Raw genomic sequence first — 14,965 nt, forward strand, 5'->3', positions numbered from 1 at the left:
CTGAAGTCGACCACAGGCTGCCTGCTACTAATTAATTAATGGATAAGGACTTTTATTTCTCGTATAGTTATTGTTGTGACCGTGTATCGGCACACGGTAGGTGCATATCGTTGTGTGGTCGGGACTCAGACGAACACACAATAATATTCATATAATTCAAATCTTATTCTGCTTAACACGTTTCTTCCCCAGCAAACCACTTTGGCTAACAATGTGTAGACGCATGGATTACTTGGATGTAGAATGTTGAATTACGTTCGTGAAAAAAATTTGCTATATTGTGAAACACACGAAGACCCCATACATCGATGTTGCAACAACACGATAATCTCTGGCGTCAATGTCCTCTTCTATGCACTTTTGTAACTGTAGTATTTAACGGTACTCCTTTTCCTACCTAAATAAGCGTTTAAACAATTCACTTCTAATGATGTCATTAACGGGAGCTCGTCAATAGAGTTTCAGTGACAGTGTTCATATCAGCTATAATCACATTCAGAGATAACAATCTTATTGATGATCGGAACAGTGCATGTTCAGATATCACTCCGATATTAATTCTAACTTACTTGCAAGACCCTAAAACCTACCAAACATCACAATTAGATAGTACAAGTTCTTCAATAATGCCCTAGTGCCGTTAATAATTCTATTCGTAACTTACATCCTCTGTATTCACAATCGCAGTAATATCGTTCACTGATTTTACTCTAAACAGCAAATCACTATTAAACTGGTTTAACAAGCACTAACAGTTCGTAAATTTCATTAGAGTTCAATACGCTTTGAGTACTGAAGTGCAAAATAACCAGTCTAAATGATCGCAATATTAAATGTCAGGGATATTGCTACACTTCCGATCCTATTCTGTGTGTAAGAACACTTTCTGTCATTTAACTGACAGCTTAATCTACTAATAACTTCCCCTGAGCTATAAGAATAGTCATTTAAAGTTGCCTGGCTAATCTTCGTCCAAGTACAAAATCTCAAAATTGAATATTGCCCTATCAACCAATTCTTTCAACTGAACTACTTTAATACGTCTTTTCAGAACCTACTACGTACAACCAGTCACCATCACGTACAGAACTGATATATCACAGCTTTTTAATGTTAACAGTCGGACATCAGATACAGAAGTGAATACAATTTTATGTTCATTTATTAGCAAGACATTTTTCATCACATTCAGTCTCGACAATGTCCTCCAAGTCGTCTGCCATCCACTGGCGCCCAGTACACCCGCTGCCGCGTCGTAAGAATAGCTTTGGAACACTTTCATCTACACATCTACATCTACGTGATTACTCTGCTATTCACAATAAAGTGCCTGGCAGAGGGTTCAATGAACCACCTTCATGCTGTCTCTCTACCGTTCCACTCTCGAACGGCACGCGGGAAAATCGAGCTCTTAAATTTTTCTGTGCGAGCCCTGATTTCTCTTATCTTATCATGACGATCATTTCTCCCTATGTAGGTGGATGCCAACAGAATGTTTTCGCAATCGGAGGAGAAAACTGGTAATTGAAATTTCATGAGAAGATCCCGTCGCAACGAAAAACCCCTTTGTTTTAGTGATTGCCACTCCAATTCACGTATCATGTCTGTGACACTATCTCCCCTATTTCGCGATAATACAAAACAAGCTGCCCTTCTTTGTACTTTTTCGATGTCATCCGTCAGTCCCACCTGATGCAGATCCCACACCGCACAGCAGTACTTCGTAATAGGGCGGACAAGCGTAGTGTAAGCAGTCTGGTAGACCTGTTGCACCTTCTAAGTGTTCCGCCAATGAATCGCAGTCTTTGGTTTGCTGTACCCACAATGTTATCTATGTCATCGTTCCAATTTAGGTTATTTGTACTTGTAATCCCTAAGTATTTAGCTGAATTTACAGCCCTCAGATTTGTGTGACTTATCGCGTAGTCGAAATTTAGCTGATTTCTTTTAGTACTCATGTGAATAACAGCGCACTTTCCTTCATTCAGGGACAGTTGCCACTTTTCGCACCATACAGGCATCTTATCTAAATCATTTAGTTAGTCGTTTTGATCATCTGATGACTTTACATGACGGTAAATGCAGCATCATCTGCAAACAATCTCAGACGGCTACTCAGATTGTCTCCTATGTCGCTAATATAGGTCAGGATGCCCATCGTGGCATCGTGGGTCGTGAAACAAATACAAAACAGACATTTTCAATACATCAAATCATACAAAATCTATAATACAAAATTGAAACATTTATTCCTACTGTTCTGGCGTCGCTCAGCGGAACCTATCAATGCTTGTCACCATGTGTAGTACACACTACAGTTGGTAGCGACCGGAAACAAGTGAATATCGGTCGAAGACTTTTGTACAAGCAGTTGCTTCTGTGAGCCACCTCGCCGACAGTCTTCTCAGAGTGAGCCGGCCGTTGTGGCCGATCGGTTCTAGACGCTTCAGTCCGGAACCGCGCTGCTGCTACAGTCACAGGTTCGAATCCTGCCTCGGGCATGGATGTGTGTGATGTCCTTAGGTTAATTAGGTTTAGGTACTTCTAAGTCTAGGGGACTGATGACCTCAGTTGTTAAGTCCCATAGTGGTCAGAGCCATTTGAACCATTTCTCAGAGTGAGCGATTAATAATCTCTTCCTCACTGAGTAAAAGTTCATCAAGAATGTTTGGGAAGTAAAAACTTCTCCTTCTATGCTCAGTATAATATTGCCCCGTGTGTCTTTCGATGGAGGCACTTTATTGCCTATAGTTCCAACGGGAGTGCTATACTTTTCAGCTGCTTCTCAGTTATACGTTTCCGTACTAACCACTGGAGAGACAAAGCTGCAGAGTAACATTATGACCATTTTGATACCTTATTGGTCCTAATGCGTCTCTTCATTTTAACAGCACGTAAAACAAAACGGAAAAATTGAGGAAAAAAATTGTGAAAATTTAGGTTGGCGAAGCTGTCCCGTTTCCATCAGGCTTCCTGGTGCAACACTGTACCTCTTATAAATTAAAGTTCTCCACCGCGATTTTCTCTCTACAAGGTGCCGCTGAAAAGATCGGAGAATGATCTCAAAAAACAAAGGACAGAAAAACTACAAAAAAAAAGCTCCGTTACTGACCTTCAATGTAATCACCATTAGCGACAACACACTTCTGACATCGGTTGTAAAGCTGCTGGAAACTGTCGCCAAACGCTTCGTGTAGAATCGCTCGAAGCATCGTAAAATTCATTCTGAAATAGAATACAGTGGAACCTCGCTTAACGAGCACCTCCTATAACGTGCAATTCGCATAACGAGCAAAACCATTTGTAAAACAATTACTCCCTTAATAGCGAAGTTTCACATACGAGTGACGACGATTTTTTTTTGTTTTGGTTTTTTTGGGCGCAAAACTGCTATGGTCATTAGCGCCCGGTCTGTGACTTATGAAAAGGTAAAAATCGAAAATGGAAACCAGCAGCAATGGGAACGAAGCTCAAAAAATTGGAGAAACAAAAAGCAGATGGAAAGCTTAAAAAAACCACTACAGAAAGGGGTTGGTTGTCCCCAAAAAGAGCATCAAATGACTGACGTCATCTCACTGGCACTAATAAACTCGAGAACGCGATCGGCTGAGCGCGTGTCATCTGCTAAAATGGACGATATTTCAGGCAACAGCTGTAGACGGGCGCGTAACGGAGTAAAATAGGGGCACTCAAGTAAAATGTGTCTTACCGTCCACAGCTGAGAGCAGTGGGGACAAAGTGGGGGAGGATCGCCGCTTAAAAGATGTCGATGGCTAAAAAGACAGTGCCCTATCCGGAGTCTAGTTAAAATTACCTCCTCCCGACGACGCGTTCGGGAGGAAGAGGTCCAAGCACAGGGAATAGCTTTCACGTCCCGCAATCTACTATGGGGAAGTGTCGACCAATGTGCATGCCATAAAAGAACAACACGACCACATAAAACACTCCGTAGATCGGCGATAGGAATCGTGCGAATAGCTGGCCGAAGAAGAGAGACTGCAGCCTTGGCCGCTATATCGGCCGCCTCATTTCTACAGATACCAACGTGTCCTGGGATCCAGAGGAAGGCCACCGAGACGCCCCCCAAGTGGAGCAAGCGTAAGCAGTCCTGAATCCGGTGGACCAGAGGGTGGACAGGGTAGAGAGCTAGCTTGGAGACTGAGGAGAGAGCTGAGAGAATCTGAACAGATAACATACTGTATCCGCTGATGACGACGGATGTATTGGACAGCCTGGAGAACAGCGTAAAGCTCCGCAGTATAAACCGAACACTGGTCGAGAAGCCGAAATCGATTTGGGGTGTCGCCAACAATATAGGCACTCCCTACACCAAACGATGTTTTCGAGCCATCAGAGTAAATAAATGTGGCTTCCTTCATTTGTGCACATAGAGCAGCAAATGCTCGACGATAAACAAGTGAAGGGGTACCATCCTTGGGAAATTGACAAAGGTCACGAAGCAGGCAGGTCCGGGGACGGAGCCAAGGCGGTGCTGTACCCCAAGTTGTCAAGAAAGTTTTAGAAAAGCGGAAGGAAAGAGAATGGAGCAGTTGACGGAAGCGGACTCCCGGTTGTAGTAGGGAGGAAGGGCGACCTGCATACCCTAAATCCAAGGAGGCGTCGAAAAAAATGTCATGGGCCGGATTAGCAGGCATGGAAGACAAATGGCTAGCATAACGACTTAGAAGGACAGCTCGCCGATTGGACAGCGGAGGTTCAGCAGTCTCAGCATAAAGGCTTTCCACAGGGCTGGTGTAAAAAGCTCCAGACACTAAACGTAATCCACGGTGGTGGACAGAGACGCCGAAGAATAGACGGCCGAGCAGAGGAGGTGTCTGACTTTTGGGATCGAGATTTAGCAGAACCCGATGAAGGGTGAGCCATAGATGGAGCAGGCGAAAGTGGGGAGGTTGAACGGGCGATCTTTGCGCTTCCATAGTACAATTTCGAGCGCACTAAGGCGCGATAGAGGCGGAGAAGGACCACTCGGTCCGCTCCCCAGGAGGTACCATTCAGGACACGGAGGGTGTTGAGGGATCGCAGACAGCGAGCCGAAAGATAGGAAACGTGGGAGGACCAGGACAGTTTTCTGTCAAACATAAGACCCAAGAATTTAGCGACGTCCGAAAACGGAAGGTTGACAGGTCCTAGATGTAAGGAAGGTGGAAGAAACTCCGTACGACGCCAAAAATTAACACAAACGGTCTTACTGGGAGAAAAGCGGAAGCCTGTTTCGATGCTCCAAGAGTGGAGGCGATCGAGACAGCCTTGAAGACGTCATTCAAGAAGGCTGGTCCGTTGAGAGCTGTAGTAGATCGCAAAATCGTCCACAAAGAGGGAGCCCGAGACATCAGGAAGGAAACAATCCATAATTGGATTTATGGCAATGGCAAACAGTACAACACTTAGCACGGAGCCCTGGGGTACCCCGTTTTCTTGGGAGAAAGTACGGGAGAGAGTAATGTTCACCCGCACTTTAAATGTGCGCTCTGCTATAAATTCGCGAGGAAAAAGGGGCAACCGACCGCGAAAGCCCCAAGAGAACAGCGTGCGGAGGATGCCTGTCCTCCAACAGGTATCGTATGCTCTCTCCAGATCAAAAAATATTGCTACTGTTTGGCGTTTCCGGAGAAAATTGTTCATGATATAAGTGGAGAGAGCAACAAGATGGTCAACTGCAGAACGATGCTACCGGAAACCGCATTGGGCAGGTGTTAAAAGTCTGCGGAACTCCAGCCACCAAGCTAAACGGCAATTCACCATACGCTCCAAAACCTTACATACACTACTCGTGAGAGAAATGGGGCGATAGCTAGAGGGGAGATGTTTGTCCTTGCCAGGTTTCGGAGCAGGAACGACGATAGCTCCCCGCCATCGTCTGGGAAAAGTACTGTCGGTCCAAATTCGACTATAAAGGCGAAGGAGATAACGTAGACTATGGTATGATAAATGCAGCAACTTTTGGATGTGGATACCATCCGGCCCTGGGGCGGAGGAGCGAGAAGAGGAGAGTGCATGTTGGAGTTCCCGCATGGAGAAAACAGTATTGTAGCTTTCGCGAATTTGAGAGGAGAAAGCAAGATGTAGCACTTCCGCTGCACGTTTCTTCGGGAGAAACACTGGCGGGTAATTTGAAGAGCTCGAAATCTCAGCAAAGTGTTGACCCAATGAGTTAGAAATTGCGACGGGGTCCACTAATGTATCATGCGCGTGAGCCCAGAGACCAGGGAGAAACTAGGCGCGCCTGATAACCGTCGAATCCGACTCCAAACTTCCGAGGAGGGTGTGAAGGTGTTAAATGAGCCAGTAAAGAAGTCCCAGCTTGCCTTCTTGCTATCGCGGATGACGCGACGACACCGCGCACGGAACTGCTTATAGCGGATACAGTTGGCCAATGTAGGATGGTGTCTGAAAACGCGAAGAGCACGTCGCCGCTCACGTATTGCGTCTCGGCATGCCTCGTTCCACCAAGGAACTGGGGGTCGCCTGGGCAATTCAGAGGTGCGAGGTATTGAACGTTCCGCAGCTGTAAGAATAACGTCTGTAATATGAGTGACCTCATCGTCGACGCTAGGAAAGCGACGGCCATCAAATGTCGCTAGAGACGAAAAAAGTGTCCAATCGACTTGGGCAAACTTCCAGCGTCTCGGGCGCATATATGGCAGTTGTGGCTGCAATCGAAGGACACATGGAAAGTGGTCACTCGAGTGTGTATCAGCAAGGGCGAACCATTCGAAGCGCCGAGCTAGCGGAACAGTACCGACCGAAAGGTCCAAATGAGAGAAATTTGTCGTAGAGGCAAACAAAAATGTATAGTCCCCAGTGTTGAGGCAAACAAGATCCGCCTGGTGGAAGACGTCTAGCAATAGTGAGCCATGCGGACAAGGATGTGGGGATCCCCAAAGAGGGTGGTGGGCATTGAAGTCCCCAACCAGCAAACAGGGGGATGGAAGCTGACCAAGAAGATGAAGGAGATCAGCTCGTGCCATTGATGTGGACGATGGAATGTATACAGTACAAACAGAGAAGGTGTATCCAGAAAGGGAAAGACGGACAGCGACTGCTTGGAGGGAAGTGTTTAAGGGGATTGGGTGATAATGGAGAGTATTATGGAGAAGAATCATGAGTCCTTCATGTGCTGGAGTGCCTTCAATAGAGGGGAGATCAAATCGGACTGACTGAAAATGGGGGAAGACAAAGCGGTCGTGGGGACACAGCTTTGTTTCCTGAAGACAGAAGATGACCGGCGAGTAGGATCGTAGGAGGATCGTCAATTCATCCCGATTGGCTCGAATTCCGTGGATATTCCAATGGATAATGGACATTGGGTGGACAGAAAATGGAAGAACGTGACCAAGGTTGCCGTCAACTCAACGACTGCTCAGAGCTTGCGACCGACAGCGTGGAATGGCACTCAGCCGTAGGCAGAAGATCCTGATCCATAGGTTGTTCAGGAGCAGCTCCTGCCACCAGCGATCGGCCGGTTGATCGGCCGCCAGCAGTGCGCCTCGGCGACACAGAAGACGGCTGAGGGTGGTTACCGCCAGGTGGTGCTGTAGATGAGACACGCCGTGGCGGAGAAGAACTGGGTTTCTTATTAGCCTTCTTGGAAACATGATGTTTAGATGAAGGAAGAACAGATGGTTGTGAAGTTGAGGTACGTAAAAAATCTTCACGAGTATGCTCTTTTATGGAAGTCCGGGTGTCTGACTTTTGGGATCGAGATTTAGCAGAACCAGATGAAGGGTGAGCCATCGATGGAGCAGGCGAAAGTGGGGAGGTTGAACAGGCGATCTCTGCGCTGGTCGATCTGACGACCGTGTCGCTAAAGGTGAGATCACAAGCCTGCGTGGCCGCCTCCTTTGTTGACCAAGGAGAGGCAAGGACAGTGCTGTATTTTCCTGTCTGAGGCACAGTGGGCTTTCGGCTGGGGAATAATTTTCGAGCAGCAAAGGTCGACACCTTTTCCTTCACTCTGATTTCCTGAATGAGCTTTTCGTCTTTAAAAATGGGGCAATCTCGAGAGGAAGCAGCGTGGTCACCCATACAGTTGATGCAACGAGGGGACGGAGGTGGACAAGCACCCTCATGGACATCCTTGCCACACGTAACACATTTGGCCAGTCTGGAACAGGACTGGCTGGTGTAATTGAACCACTGACACTGATAGCAATGCGTAGGGTTTGGGATGTAAGGGCGAACGGAAATTATCTCATAGCCCGCTTTGATTTTCGATGGGAGTTGAACTTTGTCAAATGTCAAAAAGACAGTACGGGTGGGAATGATGTTCATGTCAACCCGTTTCATGACTCTATGAACAGCCGTTACGCCCTGGTCAGACAGGTAGTGTTGAATTTCCTCATCGGACAATCCGTCGAGGAGCGAGTATAAACGACTCCACGTGAGGAATTTAATGTGCGGTGCGCTTCCACCCAGAGAGGGAAGGTGTGGAGCAGTGAAGTACGCAGCAATTTTTGTGCCTGGAGGGCACTGTTTGTTTCTAACAACAAGGTGCCATTCCTTAATCTGGAACAAGACTTTACAGGACCTGCAATTGCGTCGACACCTTTCTGAATAATGAAAGGGTTGACCGTGGAGAAGTCGTGACCTTCGTCAGACTGAGAAACAACAAGGAACTGTGGCAACGATGGAAGAACTGTCTGTGGCTGAGACTCAGTGAACTTACGCTTGTGAGCAGACATAGTGGAAGATGAGGAAATCATTGCGGAAGAATCCCCCATGATTACCGGCGTCTCCGATGGCGCGCTCCTCCCTTGTGGGGGCCCTCTCTGAGGGCACACCCGCCTTAGGTGATTGTTCACACCTCAGGTCACACCTCCCAAGAAACGGACGGAGGGACCAATCGGCACTTTCGGAAGGTATCAGCTCGGGTAATCACCCCTCCCTGGGCCTGGCCGTTACCAGGGGGTACGTACGTGTCCTACGTGTCTACCCGGGGCGGGGAATTACGCGTTACCCCTGTGGTGTCACCGCCAGACACCACACTTGCTAGGTGGTAGTTTTAAATCGGCCGCGGTCCATTAGTACATGTCGGACCCGCGTGTCGCCAGTGTGATCGCAGACCGAGCGCCACCACAAGGCAGGTCTCGAGATACGGGATAGCACTCGCCCCAGTTGTACGGACGACTTTGCTAGCGACTACACTGACGAAGCCTCGCTCCTTTGCCGAGCAGATAGAATAGCCTTCAGCTAAGTCCATGGCTACGACCTAGCAAGGCGCCATTAGCCTTACATAGCAATTGATACTTGTCGTATAAAGCATGTCTCATCAAGAACGATGTATACAACAAGGATGGATTAAAGTTAAGTATTCCAAAAGCTACGTACTTTTCTTTATAGCATTCATTACGTATCCTGTTTCAGACCTCACGCCATCCTTCGTGTGTTTATAGCGTGCATTGCGGTCCCCTCAAATCACACTGTGTCGGCACTTCTGTCGACACATCAACCCCGTCACCGGCTACGCATGAAAATGCGTGGGTCGGCCTTCAGACACTCACAGGGAGGAAGAAAGAGAAAGGGAAAAACAAAGAAAGGGAAAGGAAAGAAGAGAGGTCTCAAACGCCGCAGCGGAGAAAAGGGTAAAGAGAAGAGGTAAGGAAAAGAGAAGGACAAAGGAAGGATGAAGACATGCAGCAGAGAAGGCGAAGAATGTGTTACATTTACGAGCGTCCATCTCCGGACGTAGGCACAAACCATACTCCCAGAGGGGGAGAAAGGGAAGGAAAGAGCCAGAGGTGAGGGGAGGGGTGGCGAAGATGGGGTATAGGGAAGGATGCGGAAAAGGAAGGTATGCAGCCCGGAAAGGAAGGAGGGCCACATTAGCTCAGGGTCCCGTGCTCGCTACACACGTATCCACAAAACAGTTGTGGACTCCCTGGGGGGGCGGACGATTTAGCGTGACGTTACCAGCCGTTCGCGCGTGGCGGGGGAAACGTTCGACAATATGAACACCTTGTAAGGTTGCGGGGGTTTGTTTTGCTTATTTTTGAATTGAGAACAACTGTGTGAGGTGAAATGACAAGTTTAATGTCGCAATATTTCTCACCACATTACAGCTTTTAACACAGTTTTCAACTCGCCAACATAAAAACAGCGCAATGGATAACGCATCTTGCCAACATCAAGAAATGAATTAAGTTTATACACAACAATGTTAAATATTAACTCTCTGAAAGATCATTAATCCTAAACACAATAATATGAAAGTATAATTGGACCTTTCTTTACAAAATTGCTCCTACACATACGTTATGATGTTGGTCACTACTACGAAAATCGTCCGATTCCGCTTCAAAGTTCGGTACTATTTAGGATGACAATCAAGTCTACGGTGGATGGTTAGTCAAGTGACAAATTTGATCGCAAGGTTACCCAAGGCCGCTCGAGTTTACAGTGGATTAAAGCTGGTAAACCAACAAAGTTCACGCCTCTGCACCCGGTATTTACCTTAAGCTGCGACGTGCTGCTGTCTGCAAGGCCGCTCTCTCCCACTGAAATTCCTACAAAACTAATCTGGCCTTTGCTGAACTTTCCAGCAGAAACTTTCCCTATGTTTCTCGTTATGCGAGAAAACATGTACTCAGCCCTAGTCTTATTATGTGGCGATATACACGCGCATGGTTGGAGCAGTGTGCATATTATAGTGCCCTCTCAGTTCTCGCAAGAACAGTTAACTAATCTGGCTGGTTCGTTTCTCGACAGTTGGAGCTAAATGTTGCTACAGCTAATTTTAGCTGGAGTGCAGCTGCTGTGAACGCAGTGACCACACCAACTTCTTCTCTGCGTCGTACGGAGCGTTAAGCGCTCCATTCTGCACTTGACGCCAGTTCAGAGAAGAGTCCCCCCACACAAAATTTCTCTCCTGTCCTACTCATGGCAGAACTGCCTCCCTCCACTTGGGTACCTTTTTCACATCACGGCTTTTTTCGACCAATACGAGCGTTCCTCTTATTTTATAGAAACACTCTCTATCAATCGCAACGTCCCTTCCATCAAACTGCATCGAAAATTCAGTAGTTTTCTTCTTCCTAGTGAGTTTCCGCCAATCGGACGTTTTGTGCCCGTTCTAGATGCCTAAGTACACTGACCTTTCCATGTGTTGCACTCACTGGACGAAAACGTGTCACTTGCTTTTCTTCGTATCCCGCTGGAATTTCGAAACGCAGTTTTCTAAAGCTCCTTCTCTGCTCTTGTACCGATGCCCTCGCTACAGGCTGCCCTCCAACTTGAATCACCTGGCCCGGGGTCACTGTCCTCCTTTCTGCCACCCCTTTAAATGGTTGCCGGCGTAACTCCTGCAGCGCGACTTCACTGCGCCATTGTGGAGCTGGCTTTTCAAAACTAAAAGGGACTCACGTTCCCTGTTCTACCTTCCGCCGGCCGCAGTGGCCATGCGGTTCTAGGCGCTACAGTCTGGAACCGCGCGACCGCTACGGTCGCACGTTCGAATCCTGCCTCGGGCATGGATGTGTGTGATGTCCTTAGGTTAGTTAGGATTAAGTAGTTCTAAGTTCTAGGGCACTGATGACCACAGATGTTAAGTCCCATAGTGCTCAGAGCCATTTGAACCATTTTTTGAAATTGATTGTCTCCCCTCTTTAAACATTTTAAACCACCTTCGATCTGTGCTGTAGTGAGGAACAGACTCTCCACAGGCATCCTGTAACATTGTATAGGTCTGGTCCTTCGGTGAAAAAAATATTTGCTTGAGATGAATCTGCCACTCCATGTCTTGTTTGTTATGGACAACGCTCCTGCCCATTCCCCAGGCCCACAAGCCCACCTCCTTGAAAAATTTCAATCCATCAAGATCCAATTCTGCCTCCCAACACTACTCCGATACTTCAGCCTATGGACCAGAAGATTATTTCTAACTTTAAGAAGATCTACACTAAAGCACTCTTCGAGCATTGCTTTGAGTTGACTGAAGCTACCACTCTCAGAGAGTTTTGGAAATATCACTTCAACATCGTTGTCTGCTTCAAGATGATCGAAAAGGCGTGGGAAGGGGTTACCAAGAGAACCCTTACTTCTGCTCGGAAGAAGCCTTGGCATTTGAGTCAGTACCTCTGGAGCGTGTAGTCTACGAGATTGAGTCTTTGGCCAAGAGCATGGGGCTAGGGTAACAATTATATCAGTGAGCTTGCGGAAGATCACAGCCACGGAATGACCACCAAAGAAGTTATGGAGTTGCAGTGTGTTCCATAGCAGGAAGTTGTTGAGACGAGTGCTTCAGAGGAGGAGGAGGAGGAGGAGGAGGCGATAACAACAAAGCAGCAATCTTCTGGGGCAATAAGAGAAATGCGAAAGCATGGGAATCAGTTGCACCGTACAATGAAAATCCGCACCCCAATGAAGCAGTGACTACGAGCGTTACCAATTTACGTGACGGTGACCCAGTGTCGCATTTTCGCCAAGTGTAGAAGTATCGGCAGAAACAAATGACTACAGATAGCTTCCTAGTAAAAAAGAATTAGTTATGTATCGTGAATAATAAAGTAAATAACACTGTATGCGTAACTTTTTTGAATAAATGACGCGAATAAGATAAAACATTTAGTACTTTTTCTATATGGAACGCACTATCGTATTTTATATTAATTTATGGGATAAATTGTTTCGCTTAAAGAGTGTTTCTCACTGCGAGTAATATTCTGGAACGAATTATGCTCGCTCTGCGAGGTTACACTGCATATTATTACATTCTATTGAGTAAAACAAGTAATTTTTATTCAGACATGAACAAATAAGAAGGGCTAGGCACTTCTGTTGAATCCCAGAAATCGTCACCTTCAAGACGAAAGCTAAAACACCGGCAGGACCTAAAAACGCGTGACAGTACTGAAAACGCGTGAATTGACCATTGAAAGTCGTCCTAGTTGACGGTACTTTGACGGAAGCTGCTGCTCCTGTTCTACTCAGTTGTTGATTTTACCTATTGCTTCAAGCTGGCGCCATCTCTGTTGTACCTGCAACACCTTGCTCTATTTTCCAGGCGTTCGTCTACATCTCAACGGCATACTGCCACTTGGAGGAGAAAGTCCTCCACGAGAAAGCGTACCCGCCTCCCGCAGACCCACACAAAACGATAAAATTCTGCGAAAACATGAGCGACGACATCTGCAATTCGATGACCAAAAGGTAAGTCCATCCCCTGTGTCTCTTGCTTAGCTTAATAGTCGGTTTGGGAAAGATCCGTAACTCCCTCTCACACGGGAGGTGAGACCGTGCACCTGTATGCCGTGTTCCGTTACCTACAGCCGATCTTCGTCCCACAGGTATAGTTCAGCTGTCGCCTGTCGGGGTGTTGTAGAACAACTCACTTACAAAATGCTTCTCATTGCTGCTGCAAGTGTTGTCGTGATGATGGCTACAGCCGGGTCACATAGATTAAAAGCTGGAAATCTTACGGTATCAAGAATCCTGCACTAATATAATGAATGTGGTAGATATGGGAATCGTCAGGAAAATGCTCACTTGGTGTAAAATAATCCCAAATGCTTCAACAGACCTTTGTATGGAACAATAGGTAATAGGGAGCAGTGAAAAAAAAAAAAGAACCACGATACCGTGCAGCTGACATCGTCTGGTTTACTGACGGGTCGAAAACAGACGAAGGTGCTGGGGTCGAGTATAGCGGTACAGCATTGACCGAAGAGCCCATTGTCTCTAGAGAAGCTTGGCATGCTATTCCAGACAGAGACATTCGACATCTGAGTACGCGCAGACGAGATTATGCATAAGTGTTACAAGGGTCGTAGCATCTACGTTCATTCAGACAGCCAAGTAGCTCTGAAATCGTTATCAGTCCCTGCACTGAGATGAAAGGTCGTTGCAGAATGCCGTGAAGCCCTTGTGATGTTAGTGAAAACTACAGTGTAAACCCACTGTGGGTCGCTGGTCACTCAGATATTATTGCAAGTGAACAAACTGATGAGCTAGCCAGGGACGATGACTCCCCTTTGTTTTACCGCAATCTGGTATAACCATCATTGAGGGGATGGTAAAATCTAAAATACGTAGAGCGCTCGGATCGAGAACGCTGTACTAAAACCCAAAAACAAAAACATGGCAAGCTAATGATGCCGAAACATGTTTAACGAGAATTTCTGTAATCCTGGAAATGTGCAGGAGGATTATTAAACTCGTGGTACGTTTAATGGCTGGCATGGGGACTTTAACAAACTTCTATACGTCGTGGGAACAGAGTAAGAAGCACATAAGTGCATACTATAAGATGCTGGAGATGAAACCGCATCGCATTTACTCTTGCAAAGCGAAGCACTGGCGACCAAAGACACAAAATACTTGGGTCACTAGTTCCTGAAGAGATTGTGACTAACAGAGATCTAATAACAGCATTCCTACTATTCTTTAAGAGTACTGGTCGGCTTTACTGAAAAGGCAGGGAGAAACACTGCTCAATAAATTCAGTTTCGGTGCGTGCAATAGGGCACAAAGACCACTGTGGTTTAGTCTCCCTGGTTAAAACAAATCAAATCAATAGTTATACGCAAAATACGGGGAAAATTCTGACGGTCTTTCTTCATGGACTCGATTTTCGGAAAAAAATTCTAAATAAGACGTTGGATATATCACGCCAAGTGCCAGGAACTACAAAGCAAAATATGGTATTTGTGTTTGTTGTGAGGTCGCCGCGTGCACCAGCCACATAAGAGTCGTTTCACTGCCTTTCAGTTCTACGTACATTTTAATGTGAAGACGTTTAGGCTTAGCTCAGCTCCATTGGGAATGTCTTTTAATGGACTTTGTTTGGTTTTACTGATGTTCACAGATACCATGTTTCTTGACACGAACTTCTTTGCTCTAAAATTTATTGTCCCCAGTATGTGAATTTACGCGTCCATGTACTTCTGAAGAAGACAATGTTACAATTGTTGAAACCATTTTTTCAATTAGTGTTAATAAACCTTTATACCTG

The 14,965-nt window shown here is 46.3% G+C and overlaps 1 protein-coding gene across 1 annotated transcript in view; it reads left to right on the forward strand.

Moving 5' to 3' along the window:
• Positions 1-14,965, forward strand: part of LOC124544668 (putative fatty acyl-CoA reductase CG5065) — a 241,998-nt gene that overhangs the window by 189,168 nt on the left and 37,865 nt on the right. Inside the window, exon 4 of the mRNA XM_047123286.1 lies at positions 13,019-13,164. Within this exon, the coding sequence (XP_046979242.1) occupies positions 13,019-13,164 (146 nt within the window). The remainder of the gene's footprint in view (positions 1-13,018; positions 13,165-14,965) is intronic.

The sequence above is a fragment of the Schistocerca americana genome, chromosome 8 (assembly GCF_021461395.2).
Source record: "Schistocerca americana isolate TAMUIC-IGC-003095 chromosome 8, iqSchAmer2.1, whole genome shotgun sequence".
NCBI classification, from domain to species: Eukaryota; Metazoa; Arthropoda; class Insecta; order Orthoptera; family Acrididae; genus Schistocerca; species Schistocerca americana.